The 22,880-nt window shown below is 45.2% G+C and overlaps 1 protein-coding gene across 3 annotated transcripts in view; it reads right to left on the bottom strand.

The window, feature by feature from the left end:
* stim1b (stromal interaction molecule 1b) overlaps positions 1–22,880 on the bottom strand; it is a 125,648-nt gene that overhangs the window by 40,292 nt on the left and 62,476 nt on the right. For all 3 annotated transcript variants that reach the window (XM_060936242.1, XM_060936243.1, XM_060936244.1), the window contains exon 8: positions 5,751–5,928. In XM_060936242.1, the coding sequence (XP_060792225.1) occupies positions 5,751–5,928 (178 nt within the window). The remainder of the gene's footprint in view (positions 1–5,750; positions 5,929–22,880) is intronic.

The following is a 22,880-nucleotide window of genomic DNA, read 5'->3' as shown; positions in this document are numbered from 1 at the left end:
GTCTCTGATAGAATTTACATTCTCGGTTCAATGAATATATAAACTGAACAGGAAGATATCCTCTGCACTGGCAGACCAGTGGTCAGTGTGGAGCAGGGTTGTCAGGTCTGCATGACAAAACCGGACTTGTCCAAAGGTATTCTCTCAACCGATGCAAAATGCAGTCAATGACCACTTTGTAAGAAGAAGCAGCCTTTGTCACATGTACATTAGAGCACAGTGAGATTCTTTTTATGTCTTTAACCCATCTGAAGCAGTGAACACACGCACACAAGTGAGCAGTGAACACACACATGCCCAGAGCTGCAGTGCTCAGGGAGCAGTCGGGAGTTCGGTGGCACTTCAGTCTTGGATGTAGAGGATAAATCTCATTCATACATGATTTTCATTCACTCCACCCACACATTTTCCTGCTGGTTCAAGGAATCAACCCAGCAACCTTTTGGTCCCAAAACTGCTTCTCTAACCTTTAGGCCATGGTTGCCCCCCAAATACTGTGTGTAACCCTAATCATTCATGCAATTACTCCGTTACATCAGCCAAATTATGTGACAGCAGCACAATATACACAATCAAGCAATTCAAGAGCTTCAGTTAAAGCTCATACGCAACGGTTTTAAATTTTATGCACATTTGAAACTTTATATGTTAAAAAACCCTCTGTAATTTTCTTCTGGTCCCAAGAAGTATTGTTAATAAGTAATAATTAAAATAAGTTAGCGCGGATTGCGGCGAATTTCTGTTCGGCTATTTTCGTGACCACTCGGCCTGACGTCATTTAAAACAAACAAACCGCTTGAGTTGAGTCCACTTCCGTTTATCTTCATTGCCGTTCGGCTTGATTGCAGACGTGCGTTCGGGAATTTCCAAAGAGAAACCCATGCCTTATTGTTGTGCAGTGAACTGTAACAATGGGACCGGTTCAGGAAGAAGTTTTTACCTTTTTCCAAGAGAGGAGAAGAGGCAGAGAGAGTGGATTGGCTTTTTCCGGAAGAGGAGAAGAGGCGGAACGAGAGGATTGGCTTTTTCCGAAAAAGAAGAAGAGGAGGAGCAAGTTGGTTGGCTTTTTCTGAAAAAGGAGAAGAGGCGGAGCGAGAGGGTTGGCTTTTTCTGAAAGAGGAGACGAGGCGAAGAGAGTGGATTATGCGCGTGAAGCCAGAGGGTTGTTTTTTTCCAGAAGAGGAGACGAGGCAGAGAGAGTGGATTGTGCGTGTGAAGCCAGAGGGTTGTTTTTTTCCAGAAGAGGAGACGAGGCGGAGAAAGTGGATTGTGTGCGTGAAACAAAATCAAGCAGTCAAAGAAGAAACGGCCCATCAACGCTCAAGCAAAAAGGAGAAGATTGGAGGTAAACATTTTTACTTTCGCTTGCAATTGACAAGTCAAGAATTCTAAGAGATCCTGTACAATCATTGTGGAAATGAGACAAAGGGATATTTCCTCGCTTAGAGTCGGCTATAAATAGCATAATGCCGAGGATGGCAGGCTAATGTGGCCTACCGGCGCACTGTCAAGTAATCGTTACCTTTATCCACTAGGGAGGGCGGTTTAATTATTCTTCAAAAGGGCTCTTATTTAGTATTACGACAAAAGTAAGAATTTATCATAGCTACCAGGATAAATTGTTTGGGCGCGAGTCTTGTTGCAGTCCGGGGTCACCGCGATCAGAGTCGACCGAGTCGCTGTCCGATTTCGAGTCTGCACGGTCAAACCAGTGAGCCACATTCACCGATTGCTTCGCAACGGCCATAGGTTCATATATATATATATATATATATATATATATATATATATATATGGTTTCACCTCTCGATATTCAATTTGGAGAGTTCCTACTTCAAAATCGCTATCAGACATTTTACACAACCTCTCACGACCAAAGTCCGTACACGTGTGTTCGGTTCACAAGTAAACATAGAACTGCTCCCAGTCTGTTTGGTTTGAATGACGTCACGACGACGGCCCCCTGGCGGTGAGAGTGCGCATAAGTGAGATGGAAACAAACCTTCGGAAATTGGGCAAAACAGTATTTTAACCATTTTATTCAATATTAGGGTGCAAATTAGACACTAAGAAGATTGAATTCGCTTCCTGGGTCGTTCTTCTAGACAATAAAGTTGATATTCTACGTTTCACCTCTGACCCTTGCCTATGACCTTTAAACATTAGAAAGGGAAAAATGTGATCTCACCGACTTTGACCATGGAATGTTTGCTAACAATCCAGAAAGGCAAGACTGAGTGCTTCAAAAACTGTTGATCTCTGGGCTTTTCACACATACTGTAGCAAGCTCTAGAGTGTGCAAAAACCTCCAGGAGTGGCAGTTCTGCAGGCGAAAATGCCTTGGTAATAAGAGAGAGGTGTCAGAGGAAAATGGCCAGACTGGTTTGAGATGACAAAGGCTGCGATAACTTAAATAACCACTCTTTACAACCATGGTAAACAGAAAAGCATCTCCTAATGCACTACATGTCAAACCTTGAGGTGAATGGGCTATAACAGCAGACGACCACATTAGGTTCCACTCCTAGAACACCATGATTCTGGTGGTGTGTTTGGTTTTTTTTTTGTGTGAATTACAATGCCTTATTTCTACCAATATGTCATTTCACAATTTAATTATAATCCCAGCCTACATACAGTATGTAATAGACTACATTTACTGTTTGTATTAAAGGAGAGCTGAAGGCAAATTTCTCATCAAAATTCTATTTCTCATTTTATTAAATATAGGAACGCATTTTTGATCGCTATTTCCTCACTGCTACAACAAGTTATGAGTGTTTGAAATATGCTATGTAATATATATCAGTCCATATGTCAAAGCAATGGCTGTAAACAAGATTTGTCGAGACCTGTGCGAGACATTGTAGGATGGAAGCAAAACATACAGCAGAAATCAAAATGACCGACATCTGCCAACGCTGTCAAAAGACGCACGTGCCCTCTTTCGAATGCTGATGGAAATCAAGCCGGAACTTTTGTTTTGATAGCAATCAGGAAAGTTTGAAAAAAAAATAGGCATTAATCGTCATTTAAACTCATTTTTGTGCAATATTTCGTTTGGAAAACAGTTTTCAAAATAGCAGCACTGACACCTGGCTGACGCTTGACGTTTCGAAGTCTCGCACAAGTCTTGTGAAGATCGCGCGGATAAGTGACGCCTGCCATGGACCAACTGAACTACATTGGACATGGCTAAAAAACGAATAGGCCGATAAGTATAATATTTAATTGCAATTAGTTGCCAATACAAGTCACAATATAAGGTTACTAAAACTGAAAACATAATTAAATAACACTTTAAGAAATAAAGCAAGTTTAAAAATGACTTCAGTTCTCCTTTAAAGAACTCCAGATTATGCATTTGGCTGCAAAACATTGTTTTAATGAATAATGTAATGTTTGTAAAAAGTCCAAACCCAAAAAATCAGATGAAAACAAATAAACAAATCAAGTAGAGGAAAACATGTGGCTCTGGCAACCCTAAGGTGATGCCCTCTGTGCAATTGACAAGACTTTAGCGTGTAATGCTGTGAGCAACAGCTGGACGGACACACACACACACATTGACCCTGAAAAGAATTCTGTACACTGGAAACTGAGAGAGCATGAATAAATAGTTTCCTGATTGCACTTGTACAGGTTTTCTGAAATACCCCAAGTTAGGTAGCTGTCTAAAGTTAGCAGTGAAGTTAAATATGGCTCAGAAATCCTTTCAGGTTAGCTCATAATGCTCAGTTTATCCTCCAGGATGATGGTGTAAGGTAGCGTAAACTCAATAGGTGTAAAGTGCCAGCAGGTGACAGTATGCAACATGACTGTGTCACGTATATGCCACATATCTAATCCTGAAAATCACTAATGCTCAAAGGAATCCTCATTTATAAAATCGTACAAGCAAGACATTTTCCGTAAACATGCGACTAGGAGTCTTGAATTGTGGCTTTAAACTTGAAACTGCATATTCAATAACAAGAACCGGTCCAAACAGGAACCCACTGAAATGAATTAGTTCTGTCTGCAGATTAGGTACCATAGAAAATTCATAGACACCTAATTGGGTGCACACATGGAGATGAGAGCAGCTCCGAATGAGTGTGCATTTATGACCATATATGGAAGTCTACGTGGAGGAAGAAGAAAGTATTCATAATACATTTATGAATTTTGCTAAGCAGCTAAATAATGTGATCCAACATGACAAGATTTCGAGCCATATTTACCTCTGCTGCTAAATTTAATTGACACAGTTCAGACAGCATGAATTTATGCCTGCTTCAAAACGTTTTAACGGCGTGTCTGAGTCCATATACCGTATGAGACAAAAGGGTGTTTGTTGAGAAACATTGCAAAATGCATCGTCATATCCGGACAGTGCTGAGGAATGGAAAGTGTGAAAAGTGGATGTTTTTGCACTCGGAAGCGACAGCCTGCTGATGTCACAGAAGGGGTGGAGCCATCAGACAGCGCTGCAGTTTAAATCCTGCTGAAAGGCCGACATACCGAGGAAAAATACTGCTAACTCCTGGATGCTACTGAGGAGTAAAAAGTTTAACTCGACATTTTGGATTTTTTAAACGGACAGGCCATTGCCATTGCAACCACGTGATTTCCATTTAGTGCAAAAGCTTGAAGGAAAGAGCAATCAACCCTCTTCTGCATACATGAGCTCACAGATGCCCACAAAATGTCCACCGTCATTCAGTGTGATTTGTTCCCTCGTTAATTCTAATTGGTCACTTAAACATTTTATATTGGCTGCAACAATATTGACGATTAAAAGGCTAATAAACAAAGGCTTCAATAATAATAATAATCTCATCTCATTATCTGTCGCCGCTTTATCCTGTTCTACAGGGTCGCAGGCAAGCTGGAGCCTATCCCAGCTGACTACGGGCGAAAGGCGGGGTATACCCTGGACAAGTCGCCAGGTCATCACAGGGCTGACACATAGACACAGACAACCATTCACACTCACATTCACACCTACGGTCAATTTAGAGTCACCAGTTAACCTAACCTGCATGTCTTTGGACTGTGGGGGAAACCGGAGCACCCGGAGGAAACCCGCGTGGACACGGGGAGAACATGCAAACTCCGCACAGAAAGGCCCTCGCCGGCCACGGGGCTCGAACCCGGACCTTCCTGCTGTGAGGCGACAGCACTAACCACTACACCACCGTGCCGTCCATAATAATAATAATAGTCCGTGAGTTGGCCTAGTGGTTAACATGTCCACCTCTTGATTGGGAGATTGCGAGTTCTACTCGCAGTCGGGTCATACCAAAGACCATCATAAAAATGGTACCTACTGCCATCTGGAACGGTACGCTGCAATACAGATGCGAGTGGGAGTCAAACTCATGCGGTTACCAGAAGACTAACTCCCCCACTGTAACCCTAGCTATGTAACAGGCGAGAGGCCGAGGGCTACAGAAACGGAGATCAGCACCGACCTATGCGCCATATGGTGTGGGAAAGGAAAGGAATAATAATAATAATAATAAAATCTGCCCACAATATATTATAATTTTAATTTCAACTACTTCTTGGGGGGGGGGGGGGACTTCTTTAGTCTTACATAAATCTCTAAACTTCTGCTGTGATGTTGCCTTCCTGTTCAAGTACTAATGCATAAATCACTTTTCCTACATTTCTACTGTAAAAACTGTTGTGTACCGTTTCCCAGGAATCACACTAACAAACATTTATGCAGCCCAAAGAGTCAGAATGTAACTGGCGACACTCACTTCTGCTGGAGGTCGAGAAGACTCTGCTCTGCTCTCTGCAGACCTTCCAGATCTTTCATCATCTTGCTCATGTGGTCCTTCGAGTTGCGGTTCTGGATGTAGGCAAACCAACAGCCTGCTACACCAATTACGATGGACACCACCAGCACCAAGTCCTTCAAGTGGCTGTGCCTGTTCACTGTCAAAAACAGCAAGAAGTAAGAGAGTGAGCACGTGCACTATGAATTTACAAGTACAAAATGAAGATCCAGCTACAAAACCAAAATCCAGTTCATTAAGAGATTATTTTTTGAAGTATGCAATTCCTTTCGCAAAACAAACCTGCAGCTCACTGTATAGAATCATACCTGGTTCATCTAATATCACAGTAATAAAACAACTAGATCATCATGTTTTAAACATTTTGCATTGGAATTAATCATGGAACAAGAATCTGAGCTTCTTAATTGTGCACATTTCATTGATTTAATGCTAATTTTGAGAAAAGGATTTCATGGCTAATTATGGGGAATAATGTTTAAGGCCAGGCAAGACTGTAATTAGAAAAAGTATGCCTGAAAGCTGCCCCTTTGACACAGTGCCTACAATTTAGTTAGAATTTCAAGGATTTTTTCTTCTTGCTATGTAGGGTTTCTGGGTCAAATATTTAGTCAAACGTAAACTAACCAATGTCTAATATTTCTACAGAAAGCACTAAAATTGACAAAAAAAAATATGTTCAGCATAATTTACGCTAAATTGTATTGGATTAACAAATTTTAAATTACCATTAAAATCCACCAAAATTAGTCAACCTACAATAATAATGGACCAAATCAGTACTTTGCAATTTAGCTAGCTAACAGTAATGCTTTCACTATCACTCAGGAATATCAGGTGACTAAATTAGCTACTCAGGTCACAAGGTATTACAACCCCGATTCCAAAAAAGTTGGGACAAAGTACAAATTGTAAATAAAAACAGAATGCAATAATTTACAAATCTCAAAAACTGATATTGTATTCACAATAGAACATAGACAACATATCAAATGTCGAAAGGAGACATTTTGAAATTTCATGCCAAATATTGGCTCATTTGAAATTTCATGACAGCAACACATCTCAAAAAAGTTGGGACAGGGGCAATAAGAGGCTGGAAAAGTTAAAGGTACAAAAAAGGAACAGCTGGAGGACCAAATTGCAACTCATTAGGTCAATTGGCAATAGGTCATTAACATGACTGGGTATAAAAAGAGCATCTTGGAGTGGCAGCGGCTCTCAGAAGTAAAGATGGGAAGAGGATCACCAATCCCCCTAATTCTGCGCCGACAAATAGTGGAGCAATATCAGAAAGGAGTTCGACAGTGTAAAATTGCAAAGAGTTTGAACATATCATCATCTACAGTGCATAATATCATCAAAAGATTCAGAGAATCTGGAAGAATCACTGTGCGTAAGGGTCAAGGGCGGAAAACCATACTGGGTGCCCGTGATCTTCGGGCCCTTAGACGGCACTGCATCACATACAGGCGTGCTTCTGTATTGGAAATCACAAAATGGGCTCAGGAATATTTCCAGAGAACATTATCTGTGAACACAATTCACCGTGCCATCTGCCATTGCCAGCTAAAACTCTATAGTTCAAAGAAGAAGCCGTATCTAAACATGATTCAGAAGCGCAGACATCTTCTCTGGGCCAAGGCTCATTTAAAATGGACTGTGGCAAAGTGGAAAACTGTTCTGTGGTCAGACGAATCAAAATTTGAAGTTCTTTATGGAAATCAGGGACACCGTGTCATTCGGATTAAAGAGGAGAAGGACGACCCAAGTTGTTATCAGCGCTCAGTTCAGAAGCCTGCATCTCTGATGGTATGGGGTTGCATTAGTGCGTGTGGCATGGGCAGCTTACACATCTGGAAAGACACCATCAATGCTGAAAGGTATATCCAGGTTCTAGAGCAACATATGCTCCCATCCAGACGACGTCTCTTTCAGGGAAGACCTTGCATTTTCCAACATGACAATGCTAAACCACATACTGCATCAATTACAGCATCATGGCTGCGTAGAAGAAGGGTCCGGGTACTGAACTGGCCAGCCTGCAGTCCAGATCTTTCACCCATAGAAAACATTTGGCGCATCATAAAACGGAAGATACGACAAAAAAGACCTAAGACAGTTGAGCAACTAGAATCCTACATTAGACAAGAATGGGTTAACATTCCTATCCCTAAACTTGAGCAACTTGTCTCCTCAGTCCCCAGACGTTTACAGACTGTTGTAAAGAGAAAAGGGGATGTCTCACAGTGGTAAACATGGCCTTGTCCCAACTTTTTTGAGATGTGGTGTTGTCATGAAATTTAAAATCACCTAATTTTTCTCGTTAAATGATAAATTTTCTCAGTTTAAACATTTAATATGCCATCTATGTTCTATTCTGAATAAAATATGGAATTTTGAAACTTCCACATCATTGCATTCCGTTTTTATTTACAATTTGTACTTTGTCCCAACTTTTTTGGAATCGGGGTTGTATATGCAAAATCGCAAAACACACTCCCATCACATACATCATCTTTTGTCATGAAATAACTTGGTTAGATATTACACTCAATTTAAAATGGCTTCACGGATTGAGAAACTCCTACACACCCAATCTTTAATCAGCACAGACATGTCAGCTTTTTTTTTTTTTTAAACAAGTAATGCTTTAGAATGTACAGTACCAGTCAAACGTTTGGACACACCTACTGGTTAGTATGTTTTTCTGTATTTTGATTGTTTTCTACATTGTAGAACAATACTGAAGACATCAAAACTATGAAATAACATCTGGAACATACATGGAATTATGTGGTACACTTAAAAAAAAAAAAGTGTTAAAACACAATGTTTCATATTTTAGATTTGTCAAAGTAGCCAGTGTTTACCTTGATGACTATTGGCATTATTTTAATCGGCTTCATGAGGTCGTCACCTGGAATGCTTTTCAATTAACAGGTCTGCCTTGTCAAAAGGTCAGTTAGTGCAATTTCTTGCCTTCTTAATGCGTTTGAGATCAAACAGTAAACAAACATTCAGTAAATATAGCTCTATTCCACAACTGTAGTAATCCATATCAAGAACCGTTCAACTAAGTAAAGAGAAATGACATCCATCATTATTTTGACATGAAGAGTCTTTTAATTAGCAAAAATTTGATAATTAGGTGTGTCCAAAACGTTTAACTGATACTGTACAGAGTGGCTTGTTTTTAACAGAACACCAAACACCACTATTAAACTGTAAGAACCAGAAAGTTAGGTTGTGACTCAGTAAGGAACTTGTATCCACATGAAAAAGCTAGGGAAAAAAGACCAAAATGTCCAATGCTTTGCTTCAGATCTGTGATTGCAAGTTAATGGAGAGTGTAAAATACTTGCATTTAAATTGAAGGGGAATAAAAAAAAAAAAAAAGTATTTACAGGATTCATGAATGTACATTTTATATATGCACGTTGAATTTGGGGCGGCACGGTGGTGTAGTGGTTAGCGCTGTCGCCTCACAGCAAGAAGGTCCAGGTTCAAGCCCCGTGGCCGGCGAGGGCCTTTCTGTGTGGAGTTTGCATGTTCTCCACGTGGGTTTCCTCCGGGTGCTCCGGTTTCCCCCCACAGTCCAAAGACATGCAGGTTAGGTTAACTGGTGACTCTAAAATGACAGTAGGTGTGTGTGTGAATGGTTGTCTGTCTATGTGTCAGCCCTGTGATGACCTGGCGACTTGTCCAGGGTGTACCCCGCCTTTCGCCCGTAGTCAGCTGGGATAGGCTCCAGCTTGCCTGCGACCCTGTAGAAGGATAAAGCGGCTAGAGATAATGAGATGAGATGTTGAATTTGAATACACACTAACGTATTAAAAAAAAACATGGAAGTCTTGCCTCTATCTGTAGACACATGGTTTTACTGCAGCTACACAAGGATGGGATTTTGATCAGCAGATTGGCACATGCAGTCCATTTGTACATGCTCTTCACAATAAAACATATACCAGTAGAGAATAGTGGGCAAATTATGTTATTAAAAAACATAAGTCCAGAGTTTATAGCCATTTCAGGTTTAGTTTGAGGTGTAATTGGGTTCTAATTCAATGTGTCTGTAGAGCGTGATATATTCTAACTTAATTGGATTATTTACTACTTTAATAACCTTTTATTTAACCAGGTAAAGCTTATTGAGATATAAAATCTCTTTCAAAAGCGACCTGGCCAAGAGGCAGCAGATTTTATAGTACAAACAATAATACAAATAATCATCTCATCTCATTATCTCTAGCCGTTTTATCCTTCTACAGGATCGCAGGCAAGCTGGAGCCTATCCCAGCTGACTACGGGCGAAAGGCGGGGTACACCCTTGACAAGTCGCCAGGTCATCACAGGGCTGACACATAGACACAGACAACCATTCACACTCACATTCACACCTACGGTCAATTTAGAGTCACCAGTTAACCTAACCTGCATGTCTTTGGACTGTGGGGGAAACCGGGGCACCCGGAGGAAACCCACGCGGACACGGGGAGAACATGCAAACTCCACACAGAAAGGCCCTCGCCAGCCACGGGGCTCGAACCCGGACCTTCTTGCTGTGAGGCGACAGCGCTAACCACTACACCACCGTGCCGCCACAAATAACAATCATACAATCAATAAAAATATCAGAGATAGATTAACATCTCTAACACATTTTAACATCTGAATTAAAAACAAAGCCCAATGCTTTCGAGTTCCTTAGTTTTAAGAATTCTAACAAAGCTATCGAGAGGAATCAAATCCGACAATTTTAATTAATCTTGCAGAAAGTACCGTGCAGAGGGAGCAGCAAAGCGAAATGCCTTTTTCCCCAGTTCTGTGAAGACATGAGGAACAGTCAGAATAAAAAAAGCCAGTGGATCGTAGGCTATAATGTCCGTGATTCCTAACAAGGTACCGTAATTTCCGAGACAGGATGGGACCATACCAAGTAGAGCCTTATAAATAAAAGTCAACCAATGAGTGAATCTTCTAACAGACAGGGATGACCATTCAGCTTTTTTGTACAAAGTGCAATGATGGGTCAGATTCTTGCATCCAGTGACAAACCGCAGAGCACAATGATGCACAGTATCCAGAGAACGTAAACATGTAACTGGTGCACGCATGTACAGTACATCATAATCAAGCAGTGGAAGAAAGGTTGCGGACACGAGGCGTTTCCTGGCTCCAAGAGAGAAGCAAGATCTATTCCTAAAGTAAAAGCCCAATTTTACCCCAAGTTTAGAAACTAAACTTGAAATATGGTACTTAAAAGTTAAACGTTCATCAACATGGAAACCCAGGTACTTATAGGACAAGACCAGCTCAATGGCTGTACCCTGGCAAGTTAAAACGGGGAGATTTTTTGACAGATACTACTTTCCCAACGTTCTTTTCTGTTAACATTGGTAATTTGGTTTCCTCTGCTGCTTCGGTCAAATGTGGCATTCCTCAAGGGTCTATTTTAGGGCTTATTACTCCATTTTTTAAAAACATTTTACAAAATCAACAATACAGTGTAGAATAGCCTACTTGTACTCTTCCAGGTTGACATTTAGAGCTGAAAATGTACTGCAGTGGCATTTTTTTCCCCTATTTGGATTCATGATTATTTGATTTCTAGACTATCTTTGGTAAAAACAAATAGAACCAGTAAAAATGAGACAATATTTATTTTTAAATAATGTTAGGGGAAATTTTTTTCAATTTTAGTGTGTGCCAAGAAAAAACAAAAACTGATTTTTCAAAAAATTGGAAAGCATTTCCTGGGTTGACTGTGTACGTGTGCTGCTTATGTCCTCCTCTATTTCAGCTACCAATCTGACAGGGTGAGGATGGACACGTTTCCTCGGAGTCAGGTGAAAATGCTTCATCTTTTCAAAACTGCTGCTTATTCAGCATCACAGAACATATAATGAGAGTGTGCTTAGAAGAGATGCTATCTACCTTCTTTGATATGCATGAGCTGGCATAGACTCTGATAGCGGAGAGATAATTGGCATCATTCTTTTGGACACCTTTTGTCACTGTTGCATCGCGTCTCAAACTCTTTTAGATCATTTTGCAGTTCGGGAGCCAGATTTATATGTAGAGATGCATACTTGTACTTTACAACAATTTTGGGAGATTGGATTGAAAATCTTGGGTTTCACGAAGGCACTATATCAATCATTACATCACAGGCATTTAGCAGACGCTCTGATCTAGAGCGATGTACAAGTGCAAAAGTCAGGTACAAGGAGCGCTGAACTTCTAGACAAGAAAGTTCTAGTGCCAACTAAACAAGTGACCAAATAACACTTAGATATTCTGTTGAAGTAACAAACAGCCAAGAAAACAAGCCAACCAAACAAATGACCTGACAAAGAGAACAAGAAGCCTTTATGTACACTCAAGCACAGACTTGAGCAGAGTGAAATTCCTCCTCTGCATTTAACCCATCTGAAGCAGTGAACACACAAGTGAGCAATGAGCACACACACATACCCAGAGCAGTGGGCAGCTATGCTACAGTGCCCGGGGAGCAGTTGGGGGTTAGGTGCCTTGCTCAAGGGCACTTCAGCCATGATAATTCATTCACTCAACTTCCCTCATTTTTTTCCCGTCAGCCCCGGGAATTGAACCGGCAACCCTTTGGGCCCAAGGCTGCTTCTCTAACCTTCAGGCTGCCCCAACTACAAACCCAATTACAAAAAAAAAGTAGAACAAAAAAAGTGGGACACTGTATAAAACAAATAAAAGCAAAATGTTCATTTGAACAGACATCAAATTCAAAACGAGCATCTATTTCTATTTTTCAGAAAACAAAATTTCTCAGCTTCAACATTTGATATGTTGCCTTTGTGCTATTTTTATGAAATATAAGGTTTCCATGATTTGCAAATTATCACATTCTGTTTTTATTTACACAGTTTACACAGCATCCCAAATTTTTTTGGAATTGGGATTGTACAACTAAATAGAGAGAAAGAAAGGGAGGGGGGGACCCGAACGGCTAACCCTGAGTCATCATGACCAGGTTAGACAGTACACAGCCTGGATTGATCAAGACAGCTATGTGATTACATAGTGGGCAGCCTGAAAAGGTGGGTCTTCAGTCTGTGCTTGAAGGTGGTCAGGGAGTTGGCAGTTCTGACCTCGATGGAAAGGTTATTCCACCAACGGGGAGCCAGGACAGACAGCATTCTTGAGTGGGCTGGGCAGGAGCAGAGAGGAGGAGGAGGAGGGGCCGGGCGACCAGTAGCAGCAGAGCGTAGGTGTCTGGCTGGCATGTAGGGTCGGCTCATTCTCTGGAGGTATGCTGGACCTAACCCCTTGACTGCCTGGTAAGCTGGCACCAGGCAATCAAGCATATTATTATTATTATTGCAAAATTGCATCAAGTATGCCAGAGTACTAGTGCATCTCAAAAAATTAGAATACCATGAAAAAGTTCCTTTTTTTAAAATATATTTGTGGCAGCGGGGGGCGTGGTCAAGCGGCGGTTTGTGACCGGAGGGCAGAGTCAGGGAAGGTAAGTGGCAGAATCACTGCACCTGATGTTGGTTAATCTGTGTTTGTGTCTTCCCCAGTGACCACGCCCTATATAAGGAGAGAGAGAGCAGAGGAAGGAAGCTCCCTCCCAACCACAACGCATGTGTGAGTGTGTAGAGTGTGTGACAGTGTGAGTGAGTAAAGCTGAAAAGCTAGAATAAAAGAGGTTCTTGGTGGAACTTAACCCTGGCCTGCCATCTTTCTGTGCTCCACCCATACGAACTGCTACAGTGGTGCCAAAACCCGGGAATTCAAGCACAGGAAGAACAGCCCCATGGAGTCCTCCCCCTTCGCGGACCTGGTCCACGCCCTCGCCACGGCCAAGCAAAGCCACCACCAGGCGCTAGTCACCCTCCGAAAGGAGCAGGAGCACCGATTCAAGGCCCTGGTGCTGGCACAGCAGGAAGACCGACAGGCGTTCCGGCACCTCCTTGCATCGGCGGGGTCCACCACCTCCACCGCCGCAGGCCCTTCTCCCCTCACCAAGATGGGCCTGCATGATGACCCCGAGGCCTTCCTCACGCTCTTTGAGCAGGCAGCAGAGGCCTCGGGCTGGCCGGTGGAACAGCGCGCGGCATGCCTCCTCCCCCTGCTAACGGGCGAGGCGCAGCTGGCTGCACTACAGCTCCCCGCCGATCACCGGCTGGTCTACATGGACCTTCGCCAGGCCGTCCTCCAGCGGGTGGGGCGCACCCACGAACAACAGCGACAGTGCTTCCGCGCTCTGCATCTGGAGGAAGTCGGCCGGCCGTTCGCGTTTGGCCAGCAGCTCCGGGACGCCTGCTGGCGGTGGTTGAGGGCCGACAACCGCGACGCCGAGGGGATCATCGATCAGGTGGTACTGGAGCAGTTCATCGCCCGCCTACCAGAGGGAACCTTGGAGTTGGTCCAGTGCTACCGCCCGGCGTCGCTGGATCAGGCCATCGAGTTGGAGGAGGACCATTTGGCGGCTGTTCCAACAGCAGGACAGCGGACATCCTCTTCTTCCCTCTTCTCTCTCTTGCTCTCCCCCTCTCTCCTCCTGTGTCTCGTCCTTTCCCCATTCCCCCACTGCGGAGGCGGGGGCCGGCCCCACCCCAGCCAGCCCGTCGCACCCACGGTGCCCTCCCGTTTTCCCTTTTGTCTGTCTCCCCCACCCCCAGGTGAGTGAGCCCCAGAGTGCCGGTGCAGAGAGGAAGCCCGGGCCAGTTTGCTGGCGCTGCGGGGAGCTGGGCCACCTCCAACAGCAGTGCTCGGCGATGGAAGTGGGCGCAGTGGTTTGGATCCCCGATGCGCCAGGAGCCGCCCTCGATCAGGCCGGCGTATCGCATACCGGTGAGTATCCAAGGGGATACATATCAGGCTTTGGTGGACTCTGGCTGTAATCAGACCTCAATTCACCAAAGCCTGGTGCAAGACAAGGCATTGGGGGGAGCACAGGGGGTGAAGGTGTTGTGTGTGCACGGGGATGTTCACAGCTGCCCTTTAGTGTCAGTCCACATTCTTTTCCGAGGGGAAAAATTTAGAGTAAAGGCGGCGGTTAATCCTCACCTCACCCACTCGCTAATTTTGGGGACTGATTGGCCGGGATTTGGGGAGTTAATGAGCCATCTAGTGAAGAGTGGGTCCTGCCGTAATTCAGCAGGGGGAGGTCCCGGTGTCGCTTTGGCGGGAGCAGCTGTCACAGAGCCGTCTACGTCATCTCCGCGTCAGAGTGAAGAGCAGCAGGCTCCTCCTCCCTCTCTCGGGGAATCCCTTAGGGATTTCCCATTAGAGCAATCGCAAGATGAGTCTCTGCGGCATGCGTTTGACCAAGTGAGAGTAATCGATGGTCAAACGCTCCAGCCAAACGCCACCCCGTCCTTCCCCTATTTTTCTATTATGAAGGATAGGTTATACCGAGTGACGCAGGACACTCAGACTAAAGAGCAAGTCACGCAGCTTTAGATTCCAAAGAGCCGCCAAGAATTGGTATTCCAAGCGGCTCACTTTAATCCCATGGCTGGACACTTGGGGCAGGATAAGACACTAGCCCGACTAATGGCCCGGTTCTATTGGCCAGGGATTCGCGGCAATGTCCATAGGTGGTGTACGGCGTGCCGCGAATGCCAGTTAGTAAATCCGGCGGCCATTCCAAAAGCGCCTTTGCGCCCACTCCCATTAATCGAGACCCCGTTCAAAAGAATTGGGATGGATCTCACCGGGCCATTAGATCGGTCAACACGAGGGTACCGCTTTATTTTAGTTCTGGTGGACTATGCAACGCGGGCGGCACGGTGGTGTATTGGTTAGCGCTGTCGCCTCACAGCAAGAAGGTCCTGGGTTCGAGCCCCGGGGCCGGCGAGGGCCTTTCTGTGTGGAGTTTGCATGTTCTCCCCGTGTCCGCGTGGGTTTCCTCCGGGTGCTCCGGTTTCCCCCACAGTCCAAAGACATGCAGGTTAGGTTAACTGGTGACTCTAAATTGACCGTAGGTGTGAATGTGAGTGTGAATGGTTGTCTGTGTCTATGTGTCAGCCCTGTGATGACCTGGCGACTTGTCCAGGGTGTACCCCGCCTTTCGCCCGTAGTCAGCTGGGATAGGCTCCAGCTTGCCTGCGACCCTGTAGAAGGATAAAGCGGCTAGAGATAATGAGATGAGACTATGCAACGCGATACCCGGAAGCAGTGCCTCTTCACAATATCTCAGCACGCAGTATTGCGGAGGCGCTCTTCCGCGTTATCTCCCGAGTTGGAATCCCGAAAGAGATTCTGACTGACCAAGGCACCTCGTTTATGTCACGTACACTGAACGAACCGTTTGGGTTATTAGGTATTAAGCCGATCCGCACCAGCGTTTATCACCCACAAACGGATGGTTTAGTTGAACGGTTTAATCGCACCCTCAAAAATATAATTAAAAAATTTGTAAGTGAGGACGCACGCAATTGGGATAAATGGTGCGAACCCTTGTTATTTGCAGTGTGAGAGGTCCCCCAAGCCTCCACGGGGTTCTCCCCGTTCGAATTGTTATATGGGCGTAAGCCGCGCAGCCTTCTAGATGTGCTGCGAGAAAATTGGGAGGAGGGACCTTCGCCCAGTAAAAATCAAATTCAATACGTTATGGACCTGCACGCAAAACTACACACACACACACACACACACACACACACACACACACACACACCCCTAACCCAGGAGAATTTGCAGCAGGCCCAAGAACGGCAAACCCGCCTGTATGACAGGGGTATGCACCTTAAGGAGTTCGCACCGGGAGATAAAGTTCTCGTACTGTTGCCCACATCGAGCTCCAAATTAATCGCCAAGTGGCAAGGACCCTTTGAGGTCACACGGTGAATCGGGGATGTCGACTACGAGGTGAGGCGAACAGACAGAGGTGGGGCGCTACAGGTTTACCACCTCAATCTGCTCAAACTCTGGAATGAGGAGGTCCCCGTGGCGTTGGTGTCAGTGGTTCCGGAGAAGGCGGAGCTGGGGCCGGAGGTTCAAAAGGGAACATTGGCATCGCGTACCTCTCCGGTCCCCTATGGAGACCACCTCTCCCCGACCCAACTCGCGGAGGTTGCCCAGCTGCAGACCAAGTTTTCGGACGTGTTCTCGCCCCTGCCCGGCCTCACCGACATCATAGAGCACCACGTTGAGACGCCCCCGGGGGTGGTAGTGTGCAACCGCCCTTACAGGCTACCCGAACACAAGAAAAGTGGTTCGGGAAGAACTCGAGGCCATGCTCGAAATGGGCATTGTCGAGGAGTCCCACAGTGACTGGAGCTGCCCGGTGGTCTTGGTACCCAAGACCGACGGGTCGGTCCGGTTCTGTGTAGACTATAGAAAAGTCAACGCGGTGTCTAAATTTGACGCGTACCCAATGCCCCGTATTGATGAGTTGCTCGATCTACTAGGCATGGCTCGCTTTTACTCGACACTGGATTTGACAAAGGGTTATTGGCAGATCCCCTTGACTCCATTATCCCGAGAAAAAAATGGCCTTTTCCACACCATTCGGCTTACACCAGTTTGTCACACTTCCTTTTGGGCTGTTTGGGGCACCCGCTACGTTCCAGCGACTGATGGATAGGGTCCTCCGCCCCCACGCCACCTATGCGGCCGCGTACCTAGACGATATCACTGTAATGACTGGCCGCGGCACCTACAACACCTGAGGGCCATCCTTAGGTCGCTGAGGCAGGCGGGTCTCACAGCCAGAGGTGGAAAAACCCGGATGCAGAAAGTAAAAACCCTGCCACATTTTTGCTCCAGTCAATTCAATGAACCAGCTGATCCTAATTACCACATCCCCTAAGCCAGGTTGATGAGCTAATTGGTGAAATAACCTGTGTTGAGAGCACAGGTAGAAGGAAAACCTAAGCAGGACTTTTACTTTGTCAATCCAGTTTTTCCACCTCTGCTCACAGCCAACCTGAAGAAGTGTGCGATTGGGTGGGTGGAAGTACGGTATCTGGGCTTCCACTTGGGCAACGGGCAGGTGCGTCCCCAAATTAACAAGACAGCAGCGATTGCGGCCTGCCCGAGGCCCAAGACCAAAAAGGGGGTGAGACAGTTCCTGGGGCTGGCTGGCTACTATCGTAGGTTTATACCTAATTATTCGGACATCACCAGCCCGCTGACTGATCTGACTAAAAAGGGGGCACCAGATCCGGTCCAGTGGACGGAGCAATGCCAGCGGGCTTTCTCTGAGGTGAAGGCTGCATTGTGCGGGGGGCCACTGTTACACTCCCCTGACTTTTCTCTCCCCTTTACGTTGCAGATGGACGCGTCGGACAGAGGGCTGGGGGCCGTTCTGTCCCAGGAGGTGGAAGACCGCCCCGTCCTGTACATAAGCAGGAAGCTGTTGGTGCATGAGGGGCGCTACAGCACCATCGAAAAGGAGTGCCTGGCGATCAAGTAGGCAGTCCTCGCCCTCCGCTACTACCTCCTGGGGCGCTCTTTCACCCTCTGTTCGGACCATGCGCCCCTCCAGTGGCTCCACCGCATGAAGGATGCCAACGCGCGGATCACCCATTGGTATCCGGCACTCCAGCCCTTTAATTTCAAGGTGGCCCACAGGCCGGGGGTGCAGATGGTCATGGCGGACTTCCTCTCCTGTCGGGGGGGGGGAGTCAGCTGCAGGCCGGACTGCTGCCCAGCCTGAGTCGGGCGGTGGGGTATGTGGCAGCGGGGGGCGTGGTCAAGCGGCGGTCTGTGACCGGAGGGCGGAGTCAGGGAAGGTAAGTGGCAGAATCACTGCACCTGATGTTGGTTAATCTGTGTTTGTGTGTCTTCCCCAGTGACCACGCCCTATATAAGGAGAGAGAGAGCAGAGGAAGGAAGCTCCCTCCCAACCACAACGCATGTGTGAGTGTGTAGAGTGTGTGACAGTGTGAGTGAGTAAAGCTGAAAAGCGAGAATAAGAGAGGTTCTTGGTGGAACTTAACCCTGGCCTGCTGTCTTTCTGTGCTCCACCCCTACGAACTGCTACAATATTCTATATTCATTACATGTAAAGTGAAATATTTAAAGCCTTTTTTGTTTTAATTTTGATGATTATAGCTTATAGCTCATGAAAATCAGAAATCCAGTATCTCAAATTATTAGAATATTCCCTAAGATCAATCAAAAAAAGGATTTACAATACAGAAAATGTCCAACTTCTGAAAAGTATATTCATTTATACACTCAATACTTGGTTGGGGCTCCTTTACCATGAATTACTGTATCAATGCAGTGTGGCATGGAGGTGATCAGTCTGTGGCACTGCTGAGGTGTTATTGAAGCCCAGATTGCTTTGATAGTGGCCTTCAGCGTATCTGTATTTTTGGGTCGGGTGTTTCTCATCTTCCTCTTGACAATACCCCATAGATTCTCTATGGGGTTCAGGTCAGGCAAGTTGGCTGGCCAATCAAACACAGTAATATCATGGTCAGCAAACCATTTGGTAGTAGTTTTGGCACTGTGGGTAGGTGCCAAGTCCTGCTGGAAAAGGAAACCAGCATCTCCAAAAAGCTCATCAGCAGATGGAAGCATGAAGTGCTCTAAAATCTCCTGGTAGATGGCTGTGTTGACTTTGGACTTGATAAAATACAGTGGACCAACACCAGCAGATGACATGGCTCCCTAAATCATCACAGACTGTGGAAACTTCACACTGGGCTTCAAACACCTTGGATTCTGTGCCTCTCCACTCTTCCTCCAGACTCTAGAACCGTGATTTCCAAATGACATGCAAAATGTACTTTCATCTGAAAAGAGGACTTTGGACCACTGAGCAACAGTCCATTTCTTTCTCTCCTTAGCCCAGATAAGACACTTCTGACATTGCCTCTGGCTCAGGAGTAGCTTGATATTAGGAATGCGCAAGTTGTATGCCCTTTCTTGAAGATGTCTGTTCGTGATGGGTCTTGATACACTGACACCAGCCTCAGTCCACTCCTTGTGAAGCTCTCCCAAGTTCTTGAATCAACTTTTCTTGACAATCCTCTCAAGACTGCAGCCATCCCTGTTGCTTGTGTACCTTTTCCAGCCACCCTTTTCAGCAATGACCTTTTGTGGCTTACCCTCCTTGTGGAGGGCATCAGTGATCATCTTCTGGACAACAGTCAAGTCAGCAGTCTTCCCCATGATTGTGGTTGTGTGTACTGAACTAGACCGAGAGATACACTGTGTTCATACTGTTTTACTCAAACTTGAAATGAAATATTCTAATATTTTGAGATGGGTTTTTTTATGTTTTTGTACTGTATGCCATACTAATTAAAATTAAAATAGAAAAATGCTTGAAACATTTTAGTTTATGTGTAACGAGTCTATAATATATAACATTTTCACTTTCTTAAATAACTGATGGAAAATATTGAACTTTTTCACAATATTCTAATTTTTTGAGATGCACTAGTATATAAATAATGTTTGCTTATATATTTAGGATTGGTCAGACAAAAATGGTAAAAGTGGAAGCCTGCCAGCAAGAGAGATACACTTGGTATGTCATTCATGCATCAATCTTCCTTGGGTTTCATTTTCAATTAAGAGTCCGCTGGTAAAATAAACATTCCTAGTTTGAGTGCTTCCTAAGGATAATATTTTTCTAAGCCTCATCCTAAGATATTTAAAAAAAAAAAAAGTCTTTGAGAACTTGATCTGGGGTCAGTAAACATCCACTGCCTATAATCAGTGGGGAGAGACGACACCACTAAGTCTCTTGAGACAGGACTACTGTAATATCTTGAGAGTAGTACCAAGACAAGATGACAAAATGCAAATATTTGCTTATTAACCATGGTCAAACTGTTCCAAACAAAAGTTACATTCATGAAAAATGTATTGTTTGCCATGTCCACTCATGTCGTCGCTAACGCTACTGTATTAACCGTTTGGAAATAAGTGGAATTTTGCATGAACACAGATGAGTCATGAGATACAAAAACAATGAAATGTCCCAGTGCAATTATAGGAAATATAAGCACTACTGGAATGTCACATGTCCAATCAAATTAGTGGACTGGAACTAACTGTTGTATAAATGGTGAACATATACTTGGATATCATTTAGCATTTGGCTACAAGAAATGAAAAACCGAGTTGTAGTTGGCTGATTTTCAAGGCAATCCCAGGCAGCGTAGAAATTGAAGATAAATATAATTTTATTAATCTAATATGTTAAAGTACAACCCCGATTCCAAAAAAGTTGGGACAAAGTCTCATCTTAACTCATCATCTCTAGCCGCTTTATCCTTTATCCTGATTCTCATCCCTAGCCATCGAGTGTGAAGCGGCTGGGATGAGAATCAGCACCTTCAAGTCAGAGGCCATGGTTCTTGACCAGAAAAGGGTGGCTTGCCCTCTCCAGGTTGGTGGAGAAATCCTGCCTCAAGTGGAGGAGTTTAAGTATCTCGGGATCTTGTTCACGAGTGAGGGAAGGATGGAGCGTGAGATCGACAGGCGGATCGGTGCAGCCTCCGCAGTGATGCAGTCGCTTTACCGGTCCATCATGGTGAAGGAGCTGAGCCAAAAGGTGAAGCTCTTGATTTACCGGTCGATCTACGTTCCGACTCTCACCTATGGTCATAAGCTTTGGGTAATGACCGAAAGAACAAGATCGCGGATACAAGCGGCTGAAATGAATTTCCTTCGCAGGGTGGCTGGGCGCTCCCTTTAGAGATAGGGTGAGAAGCACAGTCACTCGGGAGGAGCTCGGAGTAGAGCCGCTGCTCCTTCACATCGAGAGGAATCAGCTGAGGTGGCTCGGGCATCTCTTTCGGATGCCTCCTGGACTCCTCCCTGGGGAGGTGTTCCAGGCATGTCCCCCTGGGAGGAGGCCCCGGGGAAGGACTTTGTGTCTCGGCTGGCCTGGGAACGCCTCGGTGTTCTTCCCGAGGAGCTGGTCGAGGTGTCTGGGGAAAGGGAAGTTTGGGCTTCCATGCTCAGACTGCTGCCTCCGCGACCCAGCCCCGGATAAAGCGGATGAAGATGAGACGAGACACTTTATCCTTCTACAGGGTCGCAGGCAAGCTGGAGCCTATCCCAGCTGACTACGGGCGAAAAGCAGGGTACACCCTGGACAAGTCGCCAGGTCATCACAGGGCTGACACACAGACAACCATTCACCCTCACATTCACACCTACGGTCAATTTAGAGTCACCAGTTAGCCTAACCTGCATGTCTTTGGACCGTGGGGGAAACCGGAGCACCCGGAGGAAACCCACACGGACACGGGGAGAACATGCAAACTCCACACAGAAAGGCCCCCGCCGGCCAAGGGGCTCGAACCCAGGACCTTCTTGCTGTGAGGCGACCGCGCTAACCACTACACCACCGTGCCACCCTTGGGACGAAGTACAAATTGTAAATAAAAACGGAATGCAATAATTTACAAATCTTAAAAACTGATATTGTATTCACAATAGAGCATAGACAACACATCAAATGCCGAAAGTGAGACATTTTGAAATTTCATGCCAAATATTGGCTCATTTGAAATTTCATGACAGCAACACATCTCAAAAAAGTTGGGACAGGGGCAATAAGAGGCTGGAAAAGTTAAAGGTACAAAAAAGGAACAGCTGGAGGACCAAATTGTAACTCATTAGGTCAATTGGCAATAGGTCATTAACATGACTGGGTATAAAAAGAGCAATTTGGAGTGGCAGCGGCTCTCAGAAGTAAAGATGGGAAGAGGATCACCAATCCCCCTAATTCTGCACCGACAAATAGTGAAGCAATAGCAGAAAGGAGTTCGACAGTGTAAAATTGCAAAGAGTTTGAACATATCATCATCATCATCTACAGTGCATAATATCAAAAGATTCAGAGAATCTGGAAGAATCTCTGTGCGTAAGGGTCAAGGCCGGAAAAGCATACCGGGTGCCCGTGATCTTCGGGTCCTTAGACGGCACTGCATCACATACAGGCATGCTTCTGTATTGGAAATCACAAAATGGGCTCAGGAATATTTCCAGAGATCATTATCTGTGAACACAATTCACCGTGCCATCCACCGTTGCCAGCTAAAACGCTATAGTTCAAAGAAGAAGCCGTATCTAAACATGATCCAGAAGCGCAGATGTCTTCTCTGGGCCAAGGCTCATTTAAAATGG

Source organism: Neoarius graeffei, chromosome 12 (genome assembly GCF_027579695.1).
Source record: "Neoarius graeffei isolate fNeoGra1 chromosome 12, fNeoGra1.pri, whole genome shotgun sequence".
In the NCBI taxonomy this organism is placed as follows: Eukaryota; Metazoa; Chordata; class Actinopteri; order Siluriformes; family Ariidae; genus Neoarius; species Neoarius graeffei.
The sequence above is the reverse complement of the archived record's forward strand: the minus strand, read 5'-3'. Positions and strand labels throughout refer to the sequence as shown.